The sequence below is a fragment of the Sciurus vulgaris genome (assembly GCF_902686455.1).
Source record: "Sciurus vulgaris genome assembly, chromosome: 18".
In the NCBI taxonomy this organism is placed as follows: Eukaryota; Metazoa; Chordata; class Mammalia; order Rodentia; family Sciuridae; genus Sciurus; species Sciurus vulgaris.
The window spans coordinates 35,892,235-35,917,797 of NC_136479.1; the positions used below are offsets into that span (position 1 = coordinate 35,892,235).

The 25,563-nt window shown below is 55.7% G+C and overlaps 1 protein-coding gene and 2 long non-coding RNA genes across 3 annotated transcripts in view; 1 reads left to right on the plus strand and 2 right to left on the minus strand.

Annotated features, from left to right (window-relative positions):
- GTF2IRD1 (GTF2I repeat domain containing 1) overlaps window positions 1–9,446 on the plus strand; it is an 84,044-nt gene extending 74,598 nt beyond the window's left edge. The window contains 5 exon segments of the mRNA XM_079120726.1: window positions 3,257–3,334; window positions 3,486–3,678; window positions 4,874–4,911; window positions 8,035–8,168; window positions 9,237–9,446. Coding sequence (XP_078976852.1) covers window positions 3,257–3,334; window positions 3,486–3,678; window positions 4,874–4,911; window positions 8,035–8,168; window positions 9,237–9,305 — 512 coding nt within the window. The 3' untranslated portion in view covers window positions 9,306–9,446.
- A 619-nt stretch (window positions 9,447–10,065) lies between these two features.
- On the minus strand, window positions 10,066–11,368 carry LOC306649635. The gene is made up of 3 exons (XR_013760671.1): window positions 10,916–11,368; window positions 10,333–10,421; window positions 10,066–10,166 (listed from the first exon to the last, which is right to left on the minus strand). It is a non-coding gene; the product is annotated as an uncharacterized lncRNA (long non-coding RNA).
- Window positions 11,369–21,193: 9,825 nt separating this feature from the next.
- Window positions 21,194–23,358, minus strand: LOC306649234. Its single transcript, XR_013760612.1, has 3 exons — window positions 23,134–23,358; window positions 22,873–22,923; window positions 21,194–22,530 (listed from the first exon to the last, which is right to left on the minus strand). It is a non-coding gene; the product is annotated as an uncharacterized lncRNA (long non-coding RNA).
- Window positions 23,359–25,563: the final 2,205 nt, after the last annotated feature.

A 25,563-nucleotide genomic window follows, 5' to 3' on the forward strand; every position in this document is an offset into this window, starting at 1 on the left:
GCACCTACCCCCCTTTTTATGTTTTATTTAGAGACGGGGTCTTACTAAATTATTTAGGGCCTCGCTAAGTTGCTGAGGCTGACTTTGAACTCTGGATCCTCCTGCCTCAGCCTCCTGAGCTGCCGGGATTACGGGCATGCGCCACCACGGCTGGCTGAGGGCCTTCTTGGTGTCTGTGGCTCGTGCCGTCCTTTCCAGCCTCCTGGGCTCAGGGCGCTGGACGGGTCCCTGGAAGAGGCTTGCTGACGTGGCCTGAAGAGCAGGCATCACTGCCCGCAGCCCCGGGGTCTTCTCTGTCCTCATCGCTGCTTCAGATAGGACTGAGTGGGGGACTGGCCCAGGTCACAGCCGAGGACAAGGCAGGCTTTGTGCCACCGCTGCCCACAGCAGCCCCCGGGAGCTCCCTGGTGATGGCCACAGTCCAGACGTGGGTGTGTGACCGCGGTGGCCAGGGCTGGTTGTGGGGAATGGCCACTCCTGGCCACACAGCCCACTGACTGGGTCAGCAGGGGTCTCGGCCCCTCCTTCAGGCTGACCAGGGGTGTGGCAAGCCACCTCGGTCGCAGTCAGGGCCCCGGCGACGTCGGGGAAGGCCCCGCTGCCTGTGCCCCTCCCAGCCCCTGCAGCGTCCTTCCCCACGAGGAGCAGCGGGGGCCGGCCAGCAGGCCCCGGAGCTGGAGAGGGCGTCCACCGGGGTCAGGATCTCCTCCCCAGCTGGTCCCTCCCTTGCCTGCCCTGCCCAGGGAGTGGCCTCAAGTTCCCAGAGGACAGGGACTCTTCCCCTCCACCCGCTCCCCACCCCAGAGCCCACCCTGCCCCGTTCCACTCCAGAACTCCTCCCTTAAGTGCTGCCGCGCGCGGTGGTGCACGCCTGCCATCCCAGCTACTCAGGAGGCCGAGGCGGGACGGTCGCAGGTTCGAGGCCAGCCAGGGCCTCCTGCATGCTCGGCAAGTGCTCCACAGCTGAGCCACATCCCAGCCCATGGCCGGGCGCCCCTGGGAAGCAGAGGGGTTTCCTCACAGGTGGCTTGAGCTGAGCGCCTGCAGGACCCCAGGTCCGGGTGCCTCTCGCCCCTCGGGCCCACCTCGAAGGTCTGAGTGAGGAGCCTCAGCACGTGGGTGAGGCTGCAGCTCAGTCCCTTGGTCCCCTGTGGCTGTCACCTCTGGGAACCGGGTCCTGTTGGCCACGGCGGCGTGGCCGTTGGCGGAGCCGATCGCCGTCCCCTGAGGAGGACCAGGTGTCCTGCGGCCTGCGGGGCGGGGGCTTTGGTCGGCTTTTCCATCCCTGTGACCAAACGCCTGACCAGAACCATTTTGGAGGAGGAAAAGTAACTTGGGGCTCACGGCTCCCGAGGTCGTGGTGGGGACACAGGACTGGCCGCAGTGCCTGTCCCCTGGGTGAGGCAGAGCGTCATGGCAGAGGGCAGCGGCTGGGGCCGTGGCACCAGGAAGCAGAGAGAGAGAGAGGCCGCTGCCCTCACCACGGACACAGTGTAAGCCCAAGGCAGCTGGCGGCCACACCCACCTGCCCGCAGTCCCCACCCCGCTGATCCCTGGGGGGGATTCAGTCACTGACTGGGTTCAGGCTGTCGCCACCCAGTCGTGTCCCCCTGAACTTCGGTGCAGTCTCACACACGAGCTTTTGGGGACACCTCTCCTCTACACCGTAGGCGCGTACCCTGCTGGGTCCCCAGGGACAGCACGGTGTCCAGCTGGAGTGCTGTTGTAGAGGGATGACGTGAGCCCTTCGCACGTGAAGTCCCGTGACCCCTCTGCAGCCTGGAGTCCTGGCCCAGGACAGCGTGGGGCCCAGTCTCTCCTGAGTCCCTCTTTGTCCACGCTACCCTCGGGCTACAAGTGCCAGCCAGGGGCCAGCCAGGCCTGCGGCACCCTGTGTGCAGAGACAGCCACACTGTGCTCGGTCGGTGACCACAGAGGCCTCAGCTCTGGGCCCTGGACTGTGGGGTTCCCGTTCACTTCCTTCCAATGCAGCTGGTCTTGTCCAGCATCCCAGAAGCCCTCATCTGCTCCAGGCCCAAGAGGAGGCTGCAGCAGAGGCAGCACAGGGGGCTGGTAGGGCAAGAGGCTCACAGACCACCTCGAAGGTCACTCCCGGGAGCTGGGGGTGGCTCGGTGGTAGAGCCATCTTAGCATGTGCAAGGCCCTGGGTTCAATTCCCAGAACCAAGAATGTAAAGATCAGTCCTTTTTCTGTAGATGGGGAAATGAGGATTTCTGGAAATCCAGGGCACCTCAGTAGGACGTAGTCCCCTGTGATGGGGACAGAGGACGAGAGGTTGTCTGGGACGCCTGACGTTTACAACAGGCCCCGGGACTCAGCAGCCGCTGAAGGAGCTCTGGGGAGAGGGGTCAGCCGAGCAGGTACCCAGCGCCCTGTGGGAAGCGCCCCCTCGTGGGGGCGGGTACATGTGGCAGGACTGGGACCCCAGGTGGGGTCTGAGCCGCGCAGAACCCACCCCCCTGGGTCGTGCAGCCCGGATCTGGCCTCCCGAGAACTGTTTGCAGAATCGAAGTAGGAACTGTTTCCTTCCCAAGGCCCCTTCTGTCTCTGTCCCCGAGGCCCAGGCCCTGGCCCCCTTCCATCTCCACCCTCCCTGCCCTGGAGCCTGGCACTGAGACCAGTGCCCCCTTCCAGTGGCTTCCTGTTGGCCGGAAGCCCTGGGGCTGCTGCCTGGCTCTCCCTGGGACCCTCAGCAGCCAGCCACCCAGGCCCTGTCTCCAGAGCGGCCGAGGAACCCGCCAGGGAAGCGTCCAGGCCCAAGCGGCAGGTGGCCAGGAGGGGCCACCCGGGCACAAAGCAAGGAGCAGGCAGAGACCCCAGAGGCAGTTTCCCTCGGGCCTGGGCAGGGGGACAGGGCAGCAGGGCGCCCGGTACCCAGGCCAGCTCTGCGTGTTTGCGGACGTCACCAGCGTGCTGGCTCACGCTGGGCTCAGCATCCCCTCCCGGGGCCGCTCCAGGTGCAGCCTGGGTGTCGGCAGAGGCTGGCCCTCCAGGCCTTCCCCGCCCCACCCCTCCGACCCTGGCTCCTGCTGACTGTCCCCAGCCCACTCGAGCGTCCGTTCCAGGTAGGGGTGGTCACCCCGATTCCCGACCCTCCTGAGGTCTCCTGGTGCCACCCTGGGCCCCGAGTTCCTTCCCTGCGGGTGCTGCTCAGGGAGCGCGGGGCGCGAGCGTGGCGCCCAGAGACAGGCCGGGGGACACCTCGCGGGCCCTCAGCCCTGGTCTTCTTCAACAGATGAGGACGACGCCAACAGGCTGGGGGAGAAGGTGATCCTGCGGGAGCAGGTGAAGGAGCTCTTCAACGAGAAGTACGGTCAGTGTCCCCTCGGGCCACCCCGGGACATGGCCGCCCTCCCTCCACTGACCCCGCGCGGTTCTTGGCCCCTCCTGGGTGGCATGGCAGCTGAGCCGAGCCCTCCCCCTGGAGACGTGACCAGGGGACTGCTGTCCTGCTCTGCCTCCAGGTGAGGCCCTGGGCCTGAACCGCCCGGTGCTGGTCCCTTACAAACTGATCCGGGACAGCCCCGACGCCGTGGAGGTCACGGGCCTGCCGGACGACATCCCTTTCCGGAACCCCAACACCTATGACATCCACCGGCTGGAGAAGATCCTGAAGGCCCGGGAGCACGTGCGCATGGTCATCATCAACCAGCTCCAGTGAGTGACCAGCGCCCGACGGGCGAGGCCGCAGGAGACCAGCCCCAGGGGTCGGGGTCCCTGACCCCAGAGTCCAGAAGCCAGAACTTCTGTGGATTTTCTTTTGTTCTTTTTGCATGTGTGGTGAGGGGCTGGAACCCGGGGCTGGGCGTGCAAGGCGGGTGCTCTGCCACCGAGCCACATCCCCCATGAGCATGGCCTGTGCGCTCCGGAAGTTCCATTGGTGGAGCGTGTGCCTGGTCAGCCCTGGGTTCTGTCACCAGCACCACGAAAACATCAAAGGTCGTAGGGTTTGGAGTCTTTCAGATCTTGGGGTTTGGGATGAGGGATGCTCAACCTATAGTTGATCTGACAGTTTTCAGATTTAAAAAAACAGCACATACAACCAGGTGCAGTGGTGCACACCCGTAAAGCCAACGACCCGAGAGGCCGAGGCAGGAGGATCACATGTTCGAGGCCAGCCTCAGCAACTTAGCAAGGCCCTAAGCAACCCAGTGAGACCTTGCCTCAAAATAAAAAATAGAGGGGTTGAGGGTGTGGCTCAGCGGTAGAGAGCCCGGCGTCAACCCCAGCACCAAGAGTAAACACGTCCGTGCCTGCGGGCGGCAAAGTGACAATCGCGGAAGGTAGGGTGACCTCAGCTTTCCGAGGCACAGGCAGTGCTGGGGTGCATTCTGCGGGGAACTGTGTTTGGGTTTTGGTGTTTGTGGTACTGGGAATTGATTTTGGGGTGCTCTGCTGCTGAGCCACATCCCCAGCCCTTTTATTTTAATATTTTTTTAGATGTTGATAGACCTTTATTTTATTCATTTATTTTTACATGGTGTGGAAAATCTAACCCAGTGCCTCACACATGCTAGGCAAGCACTCCACCCCTGAGCCCCAGCCCCTCTTTGCTTTTCACTTGGAGACAGGGTCTTGGTAAGTTGCTGAGGCTGACCTCTAATTTTCAATCCTCCTGCCTCAGCCTCCCGAGACCACTGGGGTGACAGGTGTGCACCAGCATGCCCAGCTGGCTCAGGGTTTCAGAGATTCCAGTTCCTGGTCATTTGGTCCTGTTGCTTTGAGCCTCTGGCAGCACAAGACATCCCAGCAGGCTCTCCTGTCACGAGAGCCATGACTCATGTTCAGGGGGCAGATGAGGAGGAGGGAGCCTCACGCTCTCTGACCACCACCTCATTTCTTTCTCTTTCAGACCTTTTGCAGAAATCTGTAATGATGCCAAGGTGCCAGGTGAGTGGGAGGCTGGAGAGTCCATCCTTCTGCCTCGTGGGCACTAGAGTCCGTGGCCTCCAAAGGGGTACAGACAAGTCACAAGGCCCCGGGTTCAATCCCCAGACACGCACACAAAAAGGCTTAGACACCTGGGTCCAGGTGGGCACACGATGGAGGAAGCAGAACCCTCCGCACCCTGTGTACCTTCCCAGGAGCCCGAGTTTCATTTAGCAGAGCCCAGGTCACCAAAGGCCCCAGGAAGCCTGCACCTGCCTGTCAAGGGAGGCCCTGGCCAGCTCAGAGGTGGGTCCCAGATGAGCCAGAGAGCAGGCACGGCCGAGGCAAGGCAGGGCCTCAGGCTGGCATGCAGGCCACGCAGGTGGGGGAGAGGCGGCATGTTCCACGGGAGCAGGAGAAGCAGGCAGTGCAGCTCCAGGTGACCGGGACCCCAACCTGGCCTGCAGGGAGGTATGCAGAGGACTGGGAGGACCCCCGGGTGCTGGCGACTGGGCCCCTGACCTGCAAGGCTCCAAGCCTCGTGGGTAGCATGCGTGGGTGGCCGTTTAACACACACAGAGCCCTGGGGGCCAGGGACTGGCCGAGGCCACCTGCCGAAGCAGAGGCTGCTGGACCCTCTGAATCACGAGGACTCGATGTGGCCACAGAGCCGGGGCCCAGGTTGCCCTGGAGCCCCATGGCCGCTCCCCTCAGGAGCCCATCCCCAGGCTGGCCGCAGGCGCTGGGGGACGAGGCAGAAGAGCAGACGGCCTCTCCCCGCCCAGCCTCAGCCCGGAGGCCTGGGCTCTCTCCCCACTGGAGCGCGCAGCTCGGCAGCAGCACCAGCTGGGCGCGTTCTGACCCAGTTCAGCTCTGACACTCTACCCGGAGACGGTGCCAAGTCCGCCCTCAGCTCTGTTGGGAGGTGCTGGGAACGGACCCCAGGTCCCTGCACAGGCTAAGCAAGCCCCCAACCCCGGAGCTGCACCCCAGCTTCAGATGCAGCCCCACCCTGTGCTTCCGACCAGCCAGCTGTGAACGGGGGTCCCACAGCCCCGGGTTGTGTTGGCGTGCCGTGGACATGCCAGCGGGCAGGGGCTTGAACCCAGGGCCCTGTGCATCCCAGGCAAGCGCTCTGCCACTGGGCCACGTCCCAGCCTTTGCTGGCTTATTATGAGGGCTGTTGTGGAGGTGGGGAGGGACACGTGCCTCTCCAGAGGGCACACACCTTCAGGAACCGCCTCGGGTCACCCCCCGAGCCGTGTCCTTTGGGTTCTCACGGTTGCTTCATCACGTGGGGGTGACTGGTCACTGACTGGCCATTGGTGACCAGCGTCACCTTCGGCCCTCTCCCCTCCCAGAGGCTGGGCCACCAACCAGAAAGTCCCAGCCCTCCACGAGCCCCCTCCTAATGCCACAAAAGACAGACGACTTGAAACCCAGAGAATTTAGGAGTTGTCTGCCAGGAAACACAGAGGAAGAGACACATCTGGCAGTGTTTCAGGAGGTGACGGCTGGCAGCTGCTCTCAAGCCAAAGGCGGCGCCATAGGAACGCACGTGGTGGCCTGGGGAGGGATCTTTGGGGCCACTGTGCCCCAAGGTGGCAGCCGGTGCCCAAATTCCCTTCACATGGGCCCTCTCTCCAAAACCTGTCTCTGGCTCCTAACTGGGCTCCTCCTGCCGTCCAAGGCCTCTGCAGTGCCTCGAGGGACAGTTGTCTCATGGGCCCAGCCTGCCCTCATGCCATGTCATTAAGACCCTCCTAGCCGGGCATAGTGGTCACATCTGTAATCCCAGCAATCTGGGAGGCTGAGGCAGGAGGATCGAAAATGCAAAGCCATCCTCCACAATTTATCGAGGCCCTGTCTCAAAAAAGGGCTGGCTCAGTGGTTAAGCACCCCAGGGTTTAGTCCCCAGTACAAAAGAAGAACCTTCTAAGTGAGCAGTGTTGGGTTTCCACTCAGTGAAGCCCCAAGCACCAAGTCTGTAGCACACAGGCCACAGGCAAAGCTCAGAGGTAGAGCCCTGTCCAGCCCTGGCTTCAAGAAAAAAAAAGGAATTCAAGAGCATATAGGTGCAAATTTTATCATAAGTCACACATGCATATCCACTTATCCAGCAAAGCAAAATACCTGGAGTCCTACTCTGTGCTGACTCTTGGATATACACAATCTGAGTCTCACATCCTGCTCTCTCCATTTGGACTCAAGAGAAGCTAATACATTTTCCCAGGGTTGCACAGCTAGTAAGTGGCAGTGGCAATATTTGAACTTAGGACTTCTGTATGCTGGTTTCTTTCCCCTGGGATGCACCTGCTGTGCCTCGGAACTGTCAGTAATGACACGATAGCAGTGTGTCCCAGTCTCTTGAGCATTGGCTGGGTGCCAGGCACGGTGGAGCACACCTGTCATCACGGCTGTCCAGGAGGCTGAGGCAGGAGGATCACAAGTTCAAGGCCAACCCCAGCAAGCGAGTAAGACCTTGTCTCAAAATTAAAAAGGACTGGTGATCTAGCTCAGTGGGAGAACGCCCCTGGGTTCTGTCCCCCAATAACCAAAAAAAAAAATAGGGAGACAGAGCTTCGTGCAGCATCTCACGGATCACACAGTGGTCATGCAAAATTTGTTTTCTCCTCTTTTTTTTTTTTTTTTTTTTAAACAAGGCTGCATTTGTGACCTTGAACTCTTGGGCTCAAGCCATCCTCCTGCCTGTCTCCCAGACAGCTGGGAATACAGGCACTTGTCACTAAGCCCAGCTGCCTGCAAGAGCTTACTCACACTTCACTTCCAAGGCTGTGTGGAGGCTGGATACTGGCCCCTGGAAGGGCGCTGGGCCTTCTGGGAGGCAGAGGTGGAGGAGGAGCCAGGCCCCCGCTGAGCCTGCTGGGCACGTGGACCTGGGGGATGGAGATTCTGTCAGCAAGGCAGGCAGGTGGTGCAGCTGGAGGAGTGGCCCTTGGGCTGGTTAGAGGAGGCCAGCGAGGCAGCCTTGGCCACTGGGGGTAGAGGCTGACATCTGCAGGGCCGATAAGGAGACTTTGAACCTGAAAGCAAAGGCCTCCGTGGGGAGGTCTGGAGGCTGGAAAGAAGCCCACCCTCTGCCCCTCCCCCAGCATCCAGCTCAGCAGCCCCTTCTCCCCGCAGCCAAAGACAGCAGCATCCCCAAGCGCAAGAGAAAGCGAGTCTCGGAAGGCAACTCCGTCTCCTCCTCTTCCTCCTCCTCGTCCTCCTCCTCCAACCCGGAGCCTGTGGCCCCCGCCAACCAGATTTCACTCGTGGTAAAGTTGCACAGATCCGGACTCCACCAAGCTTCTCTTTGGCCTTTGCCCCTCGCTCGGGCGGGGCTGTCTGCTCCAGGAGGTGGGGTGGGGGCTCAGGGAGACACTGGGCTCTGAGGGAGGCCCTCCGGCCTCTGGGGTGCAGCTGCCTCGGCCTGTCCTGCCCCTGAGACAGCCCCTCCTGCCGGTGCTCACAGCAGGACCCAGGGTCTGGGCTCCTTGAGCTGGGGCAGTCAGCCCCGCTGTGTAGAAGAGGACAGCCGGATTCGGAGGCTGGACCGACCCGTGTTGGATGGAGAGCCCACCTCCAAAGTCCCATCAGCGCCACCGCCTTGCCTGGACCGGTTCTCCTGTCCAAGAGGAAACCCCACTAGGGCCACACCTAGTCCTGCCGTGCGCAGTGGCGCAGGCCTATAGTCCCAGCGACTCGGGAGGCTGAGGCAGGAGGATCACAAGTTGGAGGCCAGCTTTGGCAACTTGGCCAGATCCTGTCTCAACATATAAAATAAAAAGGGCCGGGATGCGGCTCAGTGGTACAGCAAGTCCCCGGTTCCAGGGGGAAATCAATCCTGAGTCCTAATGGGGGGGATATTTGAGCACAATTGGAAATGACCAGGATTTCTTGATCCCATGACTGAGTCTCCCTCAGCCCTTTACTGGAGCTCCCCAAAGTCCAAGCTTTGACTTTGTCCCTACCCGAGTGCTCGGATGTCCATAGAGGATTCCTACCTCCGTGCTCACCCTGGGACAGGACAGCTTCTCTGGAACGAGAAGCGAGTTGTGGAGAGTACACGCCTGACCTCAGCCCCCGGCCACCCCTGCCCCTGGCTGTCCACACGAGGAGTCTCGGGGACACCCGGGTGGGGTCCATCAGAAGACTCCCAGCCCATCCTGCTCGGCTCCTGCTGAACTGTGTGACCTTGGGGAGGTCACATCCCTCTCTGGGCTTCAGCAGCCCCCAAATAAATAGGGTGCGAGGAAGCCCTTGACGGAGCCGAGCTGAGCGTTCTGGTGTTCTTTCCGCGTCACCCCGAGTCCTAACCCGGTACATTTGTCCCCTCTCTCTAGCAATGGCCAATGTACATGGTGGACTATGCCGGCCTGAACACGCAGCTCCCGGGACCTCTTAATTACTAGACCTCAGAGCTGAACCAGGACCTCACTCAGAAAGACTAAAGGAAATGTAATTTATGTACAAAGTGTATATTCGGATATGTATCGATGCCTTTTAGTTTTTCCAATGATTTTTACACTATATTCCTGCCGCAAAGGCCTTTTTAAATAAGTAAAAAAAAAAAAAAAAAAAAAAAAGTCACCTTTGCTCTTCACTGTGTATGTTCTCTTCTGGAGTTGTGGCTGCAGCTGGGGACAGAGCAGCAGGAAACCCAATTCAGGTGGCTGCTCAGACACTCCTTCCTTGCCAGACAGAAGCAGTGTCCCTGCTGTCTGGGGACAGACACTGCTCATTTCTTTGCCACCAGGGGCATGTGACATCAGGACAAGAAGCCACTGGAGGCAGAAGAGCCACCGACAAGCCTCCCCCAGGCAGTGGCCTGAGCCACGGTCCTGTTATCTACGAGTTACATGAAGCCACCTGTCCACCCTATATTCTGCCCACCTGTGGGGGATAGGGACGGACAGTCTCTCATCCTTCCTGGGCGGGGCTGAGCCAGCGCAGGCAGGAGTGGCCTCAGGGAGCACCCAGGGTGATAGCAGGGACCTTCAAGACCCCAGGAACTAGGTGAAGTCTGGGTGTCGGGGCCATAATCCCAGCTGCTTGGAAGTTCAAGACCAGCCCGGGCTGGGGATGTGGCTCTGGTAGAGGCAAGCTCAGGGGGAAAGTGTTAGTCACCATGATCCTGGTGTTGGGGACAGGAGCCCTGCCCTGCGGGGTGGCCTGGCTGAATGGAGAGGCTTTTGGATGGACCTTCAGATGGGGTGGATCTCTTAAGACCGGTCACAGCTGTGTCTCACGCCATTCTGGTGACAGGTGAAAAGCTAAGGAGGGGACAGGACTGCAGGTGGTCACCAGAGCCTGCAGCACCAGGTCCTCTCACTCCACTCACATCAACAGCCCTGCCCTCAGGGTGGGGAGGACAGGTACCTGGCTGAGTGTCCCATGGAGAGGGCAGAGGGCCCAAGGCACAAAGCAGGGTGACGTCACCTGGTGCCGCAGCCAGGACGGTAGAGGCTGAGGCCAAGCCAGGAGTTGAAACAAAGGAGACCCGGCGGGCCCCGGTGGGGACACCGGTGCTGTCCAGGAATAAGGAGTTGCAGGAACAAGGGGCAGTGGCCAGAGGTGATATGAGGGGTGAGAGGGACAAAACTCAGCCTGGGTTCTGCCTGTACCCTTTCCCGCCCAGCTCCAGTGGCCTGTCCAGGGCAACAGGGAGGGCTGCCATTTGGAAGGGTGCCTGAAGGGAGTAGAGGTGGGGTGGGGCTGGAAGAGCACATGGGAGGTGCCCCTTCCTGGTCCCTGTAGGGGAGGGCAGTGGTTTGGAGCTGGCCAGCAGCCTTCAGGGGACCATGGGAAGGGGCTGCTGGAGAGCAGGGGTCAAGGTGACCCTGGGATCTGGCTCTAACCATCTGGCCAGAGTGAGGCTTCGGGCTTGGAGGAGCTGAGTCCCAAGTACGGGATGGGGACAGCCAGGCGGCTCTGCCAGCCCAGAGCTGGGAGGAAAGGTCGGGTCCCAGCTTCCGGTCTGGGATTCCTCCCGAGAAGACTTGAAAACCCACAAAGGGCTCACCCCAGCCAGACTGATCCTCTCTGCTGGTGCCACCCCCGCCCAGTCAGTGGCCAGCAGTGTTTCCTCCCTTCCACATCCGGCCCGGTGGCCTTCAGAACCTCCAGTCCTGCCCTGGGCCTGGCCTCCTTTTTCCCTCCAGGACCAGAAAAGGGTGACCTCCTTCAGGGGCCACCCGCTTGCTGCAGAAACTGCCTGTAAAACCCGGGAGGCAAGGCTGGCTGCAGTCGCCTTGCCTTCAGCCCCTACAGCAGCGACCAGTCCCCTGCCCCCATCTGGCCCTGTGGCTCTGGATTAAAGAACACCAAATCCACCTGGGGCCCGGGTGCGGCCCGGCGGTGCAGCTGCGGGGCCCCGGCTTCCACCCCAGCGCTGGGCCAGAAAGAAGAACCCTCCCGGGCTCCTCCTTCGCAGAGCGCTGCGCCCACACCTGCGCGGCGATCCGGGCTCCCGGGCCACCCTTCAGGCCTTCCTTTTGCCACGGCGGGAGCCTGCGCAGCGGCGTCTACACCCGCCCGCGCCCGGCCCGGCGCGCTCAGATATGCAGCCAGAGCCGGAAGTGGCCCCTGCCCGGCCTGGCGCGGAGGGGCGAGGCGGTGGGCGCAGCCGGAGGCTGGGCAACCCGTTGCACGGGCCGCGGCCTGCAAGGCCTCCCTCTGGTCCCTGTCGCGTCCTCTGGGCAGGTGCATGCAATTAAGCGGGTCGATGGCAGGGCTATCGGGTTACAGAGAAGCCGAGGAGACACGCCCCTCCCCGCCAGCCAAAGCTCAGGAACCGAGAGCTGCCGCGGGGGCTTTCCCGTCCCCGAGTCCCGTGATCTGGGAGGCGAGACCCGGCTGAGGCCAGCGCCAGGGGCCCGCCGCGCGCCTGCGTCCCGGGCATAGCCTGGCTCCCTCGCTGGAGCGCCCAGCTGCTGCTGCTGCTGCTGCTCCCGCTCCAGAATCGCGGCGCACTGTACTTTCTAAAGTGATTTGATTCAAAGCGCTCATTCTTTAATTAAACTTCATTTAGCTGCCATCTGTCTCCGTTCGAAATGGCTTCGTGTTTTGCAGCTCTAAATGAGAATTGTTATTGGATTTGTAAACACATCCCCCCCCCCAAAAAAAAACCCCACAAAACATTTTCAAAAGTAATAAATGAGAGATGTGCGGAGCTGCATCTTAAATATCCTAATTGCCGGGATGTATTCTGCTGGGTACGTAATCATTTTATATACAAATTCTTTGTACAAAAATCTGGTATCAATGAAAAGATCAAGATTATAGAAAATGCTGGAATTATATCTGACTGAAAACAGTAATAAAGCAATAATCAGCCCAGGGACAAAGCTGGGGGTGGGAAAGGAGAGAAGCGGAGCAGAGCTCACACCCGGGCCTGGGGTGCCTTCCCCCTGGGCGCCTCCCTCACTGCCCAGGTGGCTCCCGGGTGCCAGAGGAGGGTGAGCTTCCCCAAAACCTGCAAGATCTCATTCTTTTTTTAGTTGTGAATGGACACAATACCTTTATTTTGTTTATTTATTTTTATGTGGTGCTGAGGATGGAACCCAGCTAGGCAAGCTGCCACCACTGAGCCACGACCCCAGCCCTCCAGATCTCATTCTTTAAGGAATTAAAGCTTTATTAATGGTGCTGGGGTGGCGGTGCTCGCCTGTATCCCAGCGGCTGGGAAGGCTGAGGCAGGAGGCTCTGGAGTTCAAAGCCAGCCTCAGCAACTTAGCAAGGTCCTAAGCAACTCAGTGAGACCCTGTCTCTAAATATAAAAAGGGCTGGGGATGTGGCTCAGTGGTTTAGTACCCCTGGATTCAACCCCCAGTACTCCCTTCTCCCCCCCCCCAAAAAAAAAAGTCGATTAATGCTATAGGAGTGGGAGCATGTCTCCTACCTCCCACCTAGCTCAGGTGGAGAAGGGGAACCCCTCTTTTAAGGCATTCATGTAGTAGCTCCATGAAAGCAAAATGATCCTTAGGAAAACAATATTCGTGCTTTTTCAGTGGGGAATCGTGAGACTTGGAGATAAGAGACCTGTAGGAATCAACGTCAGTGAGGAGCCAGGCTAGAGTCTGGCAGGTACAGAGCAGGTGACTCCCTGGACTCACCTTTCGTGTTACCAAAATTCCAGGTGACCTGGGGCTGGGGGCGGTTTAGGGTGCAGAAGTGAGGACATGGGTAGAAGTTGAGGTGTAGATGGAAACAAGCCCCAGGGCTGGGCTGTAACTCAGCGGGAGAGCACCTGCCTTGTGTTCATGAGGGCTCGGTTTGATCCCCAGCACTGCAAAAGCATTAAAAATAAATTTTAAAAAGATTGGTTGGGCTGTGGCTTGGTGGTAGAGCACTTGCCTGGCATGTGTGAGGCACTGGTTTTGATTCTCAGCACGGCACATAAATAAATAAATAAGTAAAGTTTTAAAAATTGTATTAAAAAATAATGAAGGACTCTGAGTCTCTGTGTATGATATGGCTGCTATCACAGGATTCTGTGATCTCATGGTTGTTTTTGTTGTTGTTGTTGTTATTGTTTTTTGGTACTGGGGATTTGAACCCAGGGGCACTTTACCACTGAGCCACATCCCCAGACCTCTTTTTATTTTTATTTTATTTATTTATTTATTTTTGAGACAGGGTCTCACCAAGTGGCTTAGGGCCTCACTAAGTAGCTGAGGCTGGCCTGAACTTGCAATCCTCCTGCCTCAGCCTCCAGGATCCCTGGGGTCACAGGCGTGCTGTGAACCCCGCCCGGGCCCTGACCTTGTCTTTAGGGGGTCTCTGCAGCACTTCCTGTCTGTCTCAGGAGTGGGCACCTTTTCTCATTGCCTCTCACTGCAGCTCTTCTGGTTTTACCCTTTGCAGAAGTCTCCCCTCCTCAAAGAGGCCTGTGTAGACCCTTGGTCTAGAGAAGGCGTCTCCCACCTCAAAATGGTTTTTACACTACTGTGCAGGAGTCTCGTGCAGTCTGACAAGTTCTCTACCCCTGAGCCACATCCCCAGCCCTGCTTTATAACTTTTAGATTTCAGCTCCTTTTAAAAATCACATTATGGGGCTGGAGAGATAGCTCAGTTGGTAGAATGCTTGCCTTGCAAGCACAAGGCCCTTTATTGCTGGATGCACTGTGCACACCTGTAATCCCAGCAGCCCAGGAGGCTGAGACAGGAGAATTGAAAGTTTAAACCCTGTCTCAAAATTAAAAAAAAAAAAAAAATACAAAGGGCCGGGGATGTGGCTCAGTGGTAGAGCACCCCTGGGTTCAGTCCTCAGCATCAGGAAATAAAATGCAAACATTATAAGTATTTTACTTCAATTAAAAAAAAAAAAAAAAAAAAAAAAGTCAGTCCGCAGGTGGGGCGTGGAGAAGGGTGGATCCAGGTTGTCGCGGTCATCAAATCCAACATCCACGCGGCAAGCCTGCAGTGCCGTCCTTGCTGCCCGCAGCCTGCCGTGCAAAGGCCCCTCGGCCGCCTCGCTGGCCCACCCAGGTGGTCCCAAGCCCCCGCGGATTCCCCCGCCGGGCGGGTCCCGGGTCCACAGCTCTGCTCACCACGACCCGCTTCTCCATCTTGGAACCCGCCGCAGACGAGGGCTTTGTGTGCCAACAGGGACAGCACCGCGGCTGGAGGCCGTCCCCGCAGTGCCACCTGCCGGCCGCCCTGCAGATCCCGGGCAGCTCCGGGCTGGGCGAAGAGGCCGGCGCGGCCGTGGGGCAGAGGAACAGCGGCGGGAGGAGGAAGTGGAACCCTGGGCTCCCCGGCCCGGGTCCCCACCTGCCGCTGCAGCCACCCGCGGGGGGCCAGGGGGGCCAGGGGGTCCCGTCCTCTCCCAGGGTCTAGGCCCCTCATCCCAGAGGCGGTGCTGGGAGTAAGTGCCATGAGCTGACAAGAGCCTGAAGCCCCCAAGACCCCCCCGGGAGGCTCTGCCAGGGGCTCAGGTGACCAGGAAGCGGGCACCTGGGTGGCCCTCCCTGCCCGGCCCTCTCTCCCCAGGGAGCAGCCTCTGGCCCGCCCTGCCTGGCCTCCTGGAGGGCGTGGGGTTCTTTTCCTTTGTTTCCTCTCCCCCTCCCTCTTTCCTTTCTGGGAAATCTGATCAGGACTTTGAAAGCTGAGCCATTTTGGGATCCTATTGCCAGATTTAGCAAAAGAAAACAGAGGATGCTCGGCGTCTCTGAACAACAAACCCTTCTTCGGTGGAGGCGTGCTCCCTGAGATGTCTGGAATGTAATTTAGCCTGAAAAATCAAGTGACTTGTTGTCCATGCGGGATCACGTGGACTGGGCTTCCTGTGGCTTATCTGGGAACCCTATCTTAGGGGCCCAGAGTACCTTTCTTCCTCCGTACTGGGGGTTGAACCCAGGGCCACTCCACTGTAACCAGCTCCACGTTAGGCTGTGGGCACAGCCCTTGCTGCTCTGCCACTGTGACCTGTTTAAAATGGACGGGTTTCTTCCTCTTCCTCCCCATCCTCCCTCCTCTCCTCCTGCTCCTCCCTCACCTCGGGAAACAGGATCACCCTCCTCCCCATCCCAGGCAGAGTGATCTGTCCTGAGCTCACGCCCAGCACAGGAAGGACGTCATCCAGACTTTGGGGATGGCTCCAGAAGATTCAGAAACGACTCTCCCAAATTAACAAGTGAATTACGCTCCAGACAGAGGACACCTGGACTGAAACCTTTGAGTCATCTCTTTAAAGCCCCTGTTCTTGCTGAGGGGTGGGATCTCAGCCTCTGGGACAGGAATCCCTGTGCTTCTCCTTTGCTAGAAAAGCCATTAACCTCTTCTTTCTTTTTCTCAAATCCGTGTCCTCATTGTTGGATTGGCATTAGGGACAAGGACCAAGCTTTGGTAATGCTACCACCCAGCTACATCCCAGGCCTTTCTATTTTTTTCATTTTGAAAGAGTCTCACTAAGTTGTCCAGACTGGCCTCGAACTCACAATCCTCCTGCTTCAGCCTCCTGAGTCGCTGGGATTACAGCCGTGTGTCACTGTGCCCAGTTCATGGCCACAGCTCTTATCAGTTCCATGGACAGAAACTGCGTTGAGAAATACTGAGGAATGAAATAAACTAAGTCTAGGCAGGAATGGAGCCCACTTTTCTATATAATTATAATGCTCTAATTAAACATAGAGCATTATTGTGTCTCAGAGGTAGAGTGCTTGCCTAGCATGTGTGAGGCACTGGGTTTGATCCCCAGCCCCACATTAAAAAAACTAAATAAACAAAATAAAGGTATTGTGTCCATCTACAACTGAAGATATTTTTTAAAATAAAATAAAAAATAAACCAGGCAGGGTCGAGCATTCCTGTAATCCCAGCAGGTTGGGAGACTGAGACAGGAGGATTTCAAGTTCAAAGCCAGTCTCAGCAATTTAATGAAGCCCTGAGCAACTTCATGAGCTCCTGTCTCTAAATAAAATATAAAAAGGTTTGATGTGGCTCAGTGGTTAATCCCCTGAATTCAATTCCAGTACCAAAAAATATGTGTAAATAAATAAAGAGCAAAAATAAAAACTGGGCCAGTCATGGTGACACACACCTGTAGTCCCAGAGACTCAGGAGGCTGAGGCAGGAGGATCCCACGTTCAAGGCCAGCCTCAGCAACTTAGTGAGGCCCTAGAAACTCAGTAAGACCTTGTCTCAAAAACCAAAACGGGCTGGGGATGTGGCTCACTGGTTAAGCGTCCCTGGGTTCAGTCCCTAGTACCAAAAGTAAAAAGTAAATAAAAATTTAAAACACTAAAAATAGGAGGAAGACCCAGGAGATCAGAACCAGGAGGCCATAGGGATGGCGGGGGAGAGGTACTGAGAAATGAGATGGATCGGATTATGTTTGTGTCCAGTGTAAGGAATCCCTCCATTGTATCGATTATAATGCACCAGTGAAAAAGAGGTTGTCAAACCGGCCGCACAGGGGGAGGAGGGCGGGAGAGGAGAAGCAGTCCTCCCTCCCCTGGGCCCCCAGCCCCCTTTGCAGGATCCCGGCTGCGAAGTCCCAGGCTGAGTTTCCGAAAGCAGAAAGGACCAGGCACCTGCAGGGAGACAAGCCATCTGGAGGAAGCCACCCAGACAGTGGAGAGGCAGGACAGCCCGGGAGCAGAGGCGGCAGGGAGGCTGGTCACGTGCCCGCCCCAGTGTGGCTGCAGAGGGCTGGCGCCAAGGCCCGTCCCTGAGCGGCCCTGGTCCTGGCCCAGGCCGCAGCCTCACTGTGCTTGTGACCTGGGCTCCTGTCCCGTGTGGCTCCACATCGGCTGGGATCCAGCCCCAGAGCAGGGAGCCTGGGACCCGCTCTACGGGGACGTCTCTGGGAGCTTGAGCTGTGCCACTGGCCACTGCTGTCCTTCCTGACCTCACAGGCCTCAGCCTGGGACATGGGTCTACCCTGCCTCCCCCTGACCCGGCCGCTTCCCTGCTCTGCTAGGCTGCACCTGCCGCCCTGGGCCTCACGTCCCCAGCCCGGCCCGGAGCCCTGCAGGCTGTTGTGCTGGGCGGACAGGCTGGCCTGAGCCGGGGCACCAATGCCAGAGCGACCCAACGGGCGTGGTCCCGCACCACACAGCTGCTGGCTTCCCCTCCCTCCTCCCCTCCGCCTCCACGCCTGGTTCCCTGCCCTCTGCCCTCGCCCGGGGCAGCACAGCCTGCCATGGACCTGCCGGCTGGGCCATGCCAGGCTCCACCTTGGAACCTTGTTCTTTCTTCCCCATTTTTTAAAAATATTTTTTAGTTGTCAATGGATCTTTTATTTTATTGATTGATTGATTGATTTAGATGTGGTGCTGAGGATCGAACCCAGGGCCTCACACATGCCAGGCAAGCGCTGTGCCACTGAGCCCCAGCCCAGCCCCCACTTTTTTTTTTACGTGCTGGATCTCAAATCCAGGGTCTCACACAGCTGGGTGAGTTCTGACACTTGACACCGCGCTAAACCCTAGCACTCTCGCGCTCTCTCTGTCTCTCTCAGTCCCTGGGGATTGGACCCTGGGCACTCTACCACTGAGCTACCTTCCCAACCCTTTTAATTTTTTATTTTGAGACAAGGTCTTGCTAAGTTGCCCAGGCTGGCCTTGACCTTGGCAGTCCTCCTGCCTCGGCCTCTTGAGTAGTGCGCACCATCTCGCCTGGCTGTTTTACAAAGCTTTTAGGCATTATTTGATCGCAACATGGTAGATGTTCGACATAACACAAGGCACAGATGCGAATGGCCTCATCTGCTGCTTGCGGTCCTTGCCCTTGGCGTGAGCCCTCCGTGTTCCTGGGAAGACCGTCTTCCTCAAAGTCTTCATGCTCTTATAATTAATCACAAATGTGTGCCCACACGTACATTTTTTGACCTTTATTTTAAATGAAAACGGAGCATAGGTTACTCAGGAAGGATCGCATTCAGCACCTACGAGAAGCGCCTTAAATAAGAAATGAGTCTCACTCTTCTCAGATGACGAGAAGTTCAGGGTCAGGTGGTGCCGGCAGCCGCGACAGCTCTAGCACATGCTACCTCTCTCTTTAATTATTTACTTATTTATTTTGGTACCAGGGATTGATCCCAGGGGTGCTTTGCCACTGAGCCACATCCCCAGCCCTGTTTATTTTTTATTTTGAGACAGGGCTTCACTAAGTTGCTGAGGCTGGCCTTGAACCTGCCATCCTCCTGCCTCAGCCTCCCAAATCCCTGGGATTACCAGTGGGGCCTGGCAGAAGAAATAATCTCTAATGCTTTAGAGAACAATAGAATAACTATGGTGACAATAGTTAATTACACTTTTCAAAATAGCTGGTAGGGAGGATGTTAAGTGTCCCCAATACAAAGAAGCAATACATATTTTAGGTGGTGAATGCACCAGTTATCCTGATCTGATCTTTCCATGTGGCATGAATGTTTTGAAAAATCACACTGCATGCCGTAAATAGGGTACACTTACGTGTGGATTAAAAATTAAAGAATATTTAAATGTCATATAAATGTAAATCCCCAGAAACTTAGTCCAGGTGCTGGGCTCCGGCAGACAGGTTACTGTCCACGGCAAGTTGCGGGCTCTGTTCCAGGCCGTAGTCTCGCCCTGTCCACAGTGCCCACGTGAGGATTCCCAGAGCCTGCACCCACTATGCCTAGGGCAGGCTGGTCATGTTGGGGCTGGACTGGACCCGCCAAGGTAGAACATGCTGGGGTCTTGGCGCTGCACCAGGCCGCGGGCTCGGGCGCCCACACTCATCTGAGATCATTACGTGTCAACATTTACGTGGCAAGTGAGTCTCCAAATGTTTTCTTCATGAATGAGCACTACCATGTGTTTGCACCTGAGAACTGAAGAAGAATCAACCCAGGCCTGCCCTCAAGAAGCCTGTCGGGTCAGCGTGACTGTGCATGGGTAGTTACGAATTGGAAAGAGGCAGCGTGCACTCTCAGGTCCGTTGTGCCTCCTCTGGGCCTGGTGCTGTGCTACATGCCTGATGGGTATAAACTCATTTGATGTGCAGCAGACCCCTTTGAGGTGATACTATTTGCCTTAGTCCATTTTCAGTTGCTATAACAGAATACCCTGAGGCTGAATAATATATAAAGACTAGAGATTTATTTTGGTTCATGGTTCTGGAGATGAAAATTCAAGAGAATGGCACCAGCATCTGTTTAGTTTCTGGTGAGCTTTGTGGTGCTTCAACTCATGGTGGAAAAGTGGAAGGGAAAGTGGCGTGTGCAGAAGAGAGGGGGGTACAAAGGGAACAACCCATTTTATAATAACCCACCCTTGTGAGAACTAGCCCAGTCTTGTGCTGACCAGAGATTGAACCTAGGGTGCTTAGCCACTAAGCCACATCCCCAGTCCCTTTTTTATATTTTACTTAGAGACAGAGTTGCTTAGGTCCTCGCTAAGTTCCTGAGGCTGGCTTTGAGCTTGCTTGTGATCCTTCTGCCTCAGCCTCACGAGCTGCTGGGATTACAGGCGTATGCCACCATGTCCGGCGCCAAATCAATTCTGAAAGGCCCCCACATCCCTATATCGCCACAACGGCAATCAAATTTCAACACGAGTTCCAGAGGGACCAACCAATCCAAACCGCTGCACTATTATTATCTCCCTTTTGCAGTTGAGAAAATTCACCTGAGGCTGCACAGCTAGTAACAGGCAGTGGAAGGATGGGATGGGGTGGAGGGGTTAGCACCCTGTATATGCCCTCCAGGCAGCAGCTGCCTTCAGGTGAATGCAGTGGGGTTGGGGTGTAGCTCAGAGCAGGAGCACTTGCCTGGCATGTGGGCGGCCCTGGGCTCTATCCCCACCAGTGCCAAGGAAGGAAGGAGGGAGGGAGGGAGGAAAGAGGGAGGGAGGGAGGGAGGAGGGAGGGAGGAAGGGAAGGAGAGCTACAGCGGCCCAAGCAAGCAGGAAGTCCTGAGCAGACGAGGAGAGGAGCAGCTGAGCAGGCAGACATTGCCATGCAGGATGCCTTCCTCCCAAGTCTGGAAAAAAGAACCCCCTGAACCCAGTTGGAGGAAAGTCCTCTCAGGGTTGTGTGAAAGCAGACAGGTATGAAGCACATGTAGGTGACATTGGTCTGTTGTCACAGGGGTTCCCCTTACATAATAGGCTTGACATTTGACAGAAGACACTTTCTTTTTTTTTTTTTAATTTTTTTTTAGTTTTAGATGGACACAATTCCTTTATTTTTATTTATTTATCTTTTCATGTGGTGCTGAGGATTGAACCCAGGGCCCCACATGTGTGAGGCAAGCGCTCTACCATTGAGCCACAACCCCAGCCCCAGAAGACGCTTTCTTAACCGATAGATCCTCTGCAGATTTCAATCATCGATGCTCTCTGACTTCCTTCCTTCTTTGGTGCTGAGGATCGGGGCCCTCTGCCACTGACTCACACTGCCAGTCCTTTATTTTTTTTGAACTGGGGATTGATCTCAGGGACACTCAACCACTGAGCACATCCCCAGCCCTATTTTGTATTTTATTTAGAGACAGGGTCTCACTGAGTTGCTTTTGCTGAGGCTGGCTTTGAACTTGCTGTCCTCCTGCCTCAGCCTCCAGAGTAGCTGGGATTGAGGGTATTCACTACCACCCCTGGTGCATTCCTTGATTTTTTACTTTTCTTTCTTTCTTTTTTTTTTTTTTTTTTTTTTTTTTTGTATCACAGGTTGAACCCAAGGGCGCTTAACCACTGAGGCACATCCCTAGCCTGATTTTATTTCTTTTTTTGTTTTTTTTTTTTTTTTTTTTGGTGGTGGGGGTTTGACCCAGGGCCTTCTGCTTACAAAGCAAGCACTCTACCGACTGAGCTATCTCCCCAGCCCCTTATTTTTTATTTCAAAACAGGGTCTCGCTAAGTTACTTAGGGCCTTTCTAAATCGCTGAGGCTGGCTGTGAACTTGCAGTCCTTCTGCCTCAGCCTCTGGAGTAGCTGGGATTAGAGGCATATGCCCTGTGCCAGGTTCATCTCTTGATTTCTTTTTTTTTTTTTTTTTTTTTTTGCAGTGCTGGGGATTTGAACCCAGGGCCTTGTGCTCGCGAGGCGAGCACTCTACCAGTTGAGCCGTATCCCCAGCCCCATCTCTTGATTTCTAAACACATGGTCCCAATGATTTTCTAGACATTTTCAAACTGTCCTACAATCACATAAAACTGCAGTTTGCAGGCCAGAGATTCCCAGGGGTTCAGGTCCAAGACAGACCCAGGAAGAGAGCAAACATGGATTCCTGCCTAAGCTGGAAGTTTATGAAGTTCTTCAAGTCGTGCAACATGATCTTGCTTGAAAGTTTATTTATTTATTTATTTATTTTGGCTACTATAGGGACCTTTCTCGTGCACTTGAACTTTGCCTGACTTTACATAAAACCCACAATTTAAAAATATTGAAGCCACTCTTCTTCCGGTCTCGACCGCTCTGGGAGCAGCAGCTGACGGTGCAGACACGGCCAAGTCCAAGAACCACACCATGCACAACCAATCCCGAAAATGGCACAGAAATGGCATCAAGAAACCCTGATCACAGAGATATGAATCTCTTAGACCCCAAGTTCCCGAGAAATATGCACAACAAGAAGGGCCTGAAAAAGATGCAGGCAAACAAGGCCAAGGCCACGAGTGCACGTGCTGAGGCCGTCAAGGCCCTGGTGAAGCCTGAGGAGGTTAAGCCCAAGATGCTACAGGGTGCCAGCCGCAAGCTCGACCGCCTTGCCTTGCTTGCCCATCCCAAGCATGGGAAGCGTGCTGGGCCCACATGGCCAGGGAACGCAGGCTCTGCTGGCCAAAGGCCACAGCCCAAGCCAAGACTCAGGCTCCAACTCCAGCTCCAGTATCCGCCTCGGCTCCGGCTCTGGCTCCTGCCCCCAAGGGTGCCCAGGTCCCTGCGAAGGCTCTATAATAGAAACCTGTGTGAACGTGAGGACAGAGGACTGGTGTGGCCCCTGAGCCCCTGTCTCTGGGGACTGGTGTCCTCCTGTGTTGTTTGTCTAAATAAATCCAGAGGCAGGAAAAAAAAAAATGTTGACACTGTTTTCAAGAGTCGCTGTTTTCTTGACAACGTTTTCTACCGCGGAGCTTCTCCTCTCTTTCAAGGTCATTTCCAAAGGATCTCATAAAAGATGCAAAATTCAATTCCCACCGCAGCTACTGGAAAGCAGTATTTAATTTTAGCGCTGCCAAGTAAAATGAAGCCAGCGGTAAGTGATTTTGGCATCTGGAAGTGTTTCTCCCCGAGTGGCTCCGCCCTCCTTCTCTGCTCCCAGACTGGCCGCCCGGTTAATTTCTATTTTCTCCAGAATCACACCGATCTCCATGTCCAGCGTGAGTCAGGAGAAGAATGAGGACCTAACCGAGAGTGAGAACAAAATGCAGCCTCGTGGGCTCTTCCGGGATGGAATTGTTCCGCCTGGGAAGGAAGGGCTGGACCTGGACGGATTAGGCCAGACTAAGCCCCAGTCCTGCCCTCACCTGCTCTCCCCAAGCCTGTGTTTTCAGCCATAAACACGGGACAATACCTGCTCACAGGAGTGCAAAGGGAAGAACTGCTGGTGGAGACTCTTGAAAAACTTAAAAAAAAAAAAAAACAACAAAACAGGGTCTTGCTAAGTCGCCCAGGTCGGCCTCACCCTCTGATCCTCCTGCCTTAGCCTCCCGAAGAGCTGGGTGAGCAGCGTGCACCACCACATCTGGCCTGAAGGCCTTCTATGCTCTGCAGCACAGCATTTGCCATTTCGATCAGATCATCACTTTTTCCCCCAGTTGCCTGCCTTTCATACCTGAAGAACAAAGAAAGTAAAAGCAAAGTCCTTCTCCTTTCCTCCATCAGCCCCTCGGTGGTTCTTGCCCAGGACATTGGCTCCGCATCCCCAGGGAGCCCTCCCCCCACCCTGGGGCCATTGCCGTGGTCGCTCTGGGGTGGGGGCGTGAACTTGAAGCGGCCACTGCATCAGCCCTCTGACTGCCCTTGAAGGGACTCTGCCATTCCCAGAGTGGTCACGTGGCCTTCTTGCTGGGGACACTGCCAGCCGAGAAACCAAAGCTTTGGCTTTGGTCTGTTAAACAGCAACTTCAAATTCGACCCAGCAGATCCCCAGGGTGTGAGGCCGCCTGTCTCTGTGGAGCGAACCGAGCTTGCGCTCACTGTGGTGCTGAGGCAGCGTTCTTCCTGCCCCTCTGTATTTTACTTTATTTTTTGGTTTCTAGTTTTGGTACCAGGGATGGAACTCAGGGAACTCCACCGCTGAGCCCCAGCCCAGCCCTTGCTACGTTTTTATCTTTTATTTTGAGACAAGGTCTTGCTAAGTTGCTTAGGGCCTCACTAAATTGCTGAGGCTGGCTTTGAACTTGAAATCCTCCTGCCTCCGCCTCCTGAGTCACCGGGATTATAGGCATGTGTCACCATGCCCGGCTTAACTACCCCTTTGTACAAGGGCACCACATGGCAAGTGGTTATCTGGGACCCATAATTTGTGAGATCTTTAATTTAATATAATTATAAAGGCCACTCCCGAAATTCATGTCCAAATAACTGAAGGCACCAGAGGAGGCTCGAATCCATCACTTCCTCCTCTTTTCCTCTTTTGTGTCTCTTCCCCTAAATGACGCTGAAATCCAGACATTTTTTCCCTAATTCACACACACACACACACACTTTATTTTTGGCACTGCTTGGGATCCAGCCCAAGGCTTGCTAGGCAAGTGTTCTACCACTGAGCTACGCCCCAGCCCAGAAGTGTTTTTTGTTGTTGTTGGGTTTTTCTGTTTGTTTTGTTCTTACTTTTTTTTAAACCAACATAAAAATTTATTTTGTTGTTGTTGATGGACCTTTATTTTATTTATTTATAAGTGGTGCTGAGGGTGGAAGCCAGGGCCTCACACATGCTTCTGCTCTTGCTGATGTACCTGTTGCCATGGAGCTTCTGAAGCCTCCACAGTGAACACCTCAGGAGGTTTCGGTCAGGGTTACCTCGAGGGTACGGAACCTTCGAATGGGCACATTTCAAGACTTCCCCTTGGCATCCACTAGGGTCTGAATTTGAATACGTTTTGCCTGAGGGCACTGCCCATCCTCCTCCCCCTGAACTCATGCAGGAATTAGGCCCCAAAGTCACGTGGTGATGGCATTGAGGGAGGAATCCAGGGCCCTGGGGTTTAGAGGCGGGGCCTTTGGGAGTGACCAGGTTAAGACAGGGTCTGCAGGGGGCAGCCCCCACCTCGAGTGGCTTGCAGGAGGGACAGAGACCAGACCCACAGATGGCACGGGTGGTGTGGTCCCAGTCTCTTGCCCTGTGATGCTCCCTGACACCTCGGGATTCTGACAGCAAGGAGGATGTCTCCAAGCAAATGACCTCACCATGCCCTTGAACCTCCAGAACTGCATGCTAAACAAACCTCTTCTCTTTATGCAGTTAACCTGCCTCAGGTACTTGGTTTGTTGTTGTTGTCCTCCTGCAGGGGATTGAACCCGGGGGAGCTTGGAGCCACATCCCAGCCCTTTTTATTTTTTTATTTTGAGACAGGGCCTCACTAAATTGCTGAGGCTGGCTCTGAACTTGTGATCCTTCTGCCCCAGCCTTCCGAGTCCTGGATTTAGAGGCATGAGCCACCACGTCCAGCACAACTCCTTTTAAAGAAAAAAATTGGGCTGGGGAGATAGCTCAATTGGGAGATAGCTCAGTAGGCAAGTTGAGTGCTTGCCTTGCAAGCACAAAGCCCTGGGTTCAATCCCCAGCACCACAATAAAAAAAAAAGACACCGTACAGTTTAAAAACAAATTGCATAAGATTTGTTTTTAAACTCTACAGTGACTTTTTGGTATAGTTAACACACTACCAAATATGTCTTTAGAGAGCCCTGACCTGGCGGTATTTTCAACAGTCACTGAACTTGCCTGGTACCGTATGGGGGTTATGAATTGGCACAGGAATTTGAAGCAGGTCCTTGTTGGTGCACAGCACAAATTAGTTACATACGGGACAGGAGTGTTTCATCTTCATTTGCCTCTGATGCAGCTTAAACAAAATAATTGTTCTGTTAACGAATACCACTCTGTAATTGCAAAAAAAAAAAAAAAGTCGCAGCTGTTTTGTTGACATTCAGAACGCTTCTAAGTAAATAGAATTGAAGGGAATAAAAGAAGGGCTGGGGCCGTGGCTCAGGGCAAGCACTGGGTTCAAACCTCAGCACCACATGAAAACCAATCGATA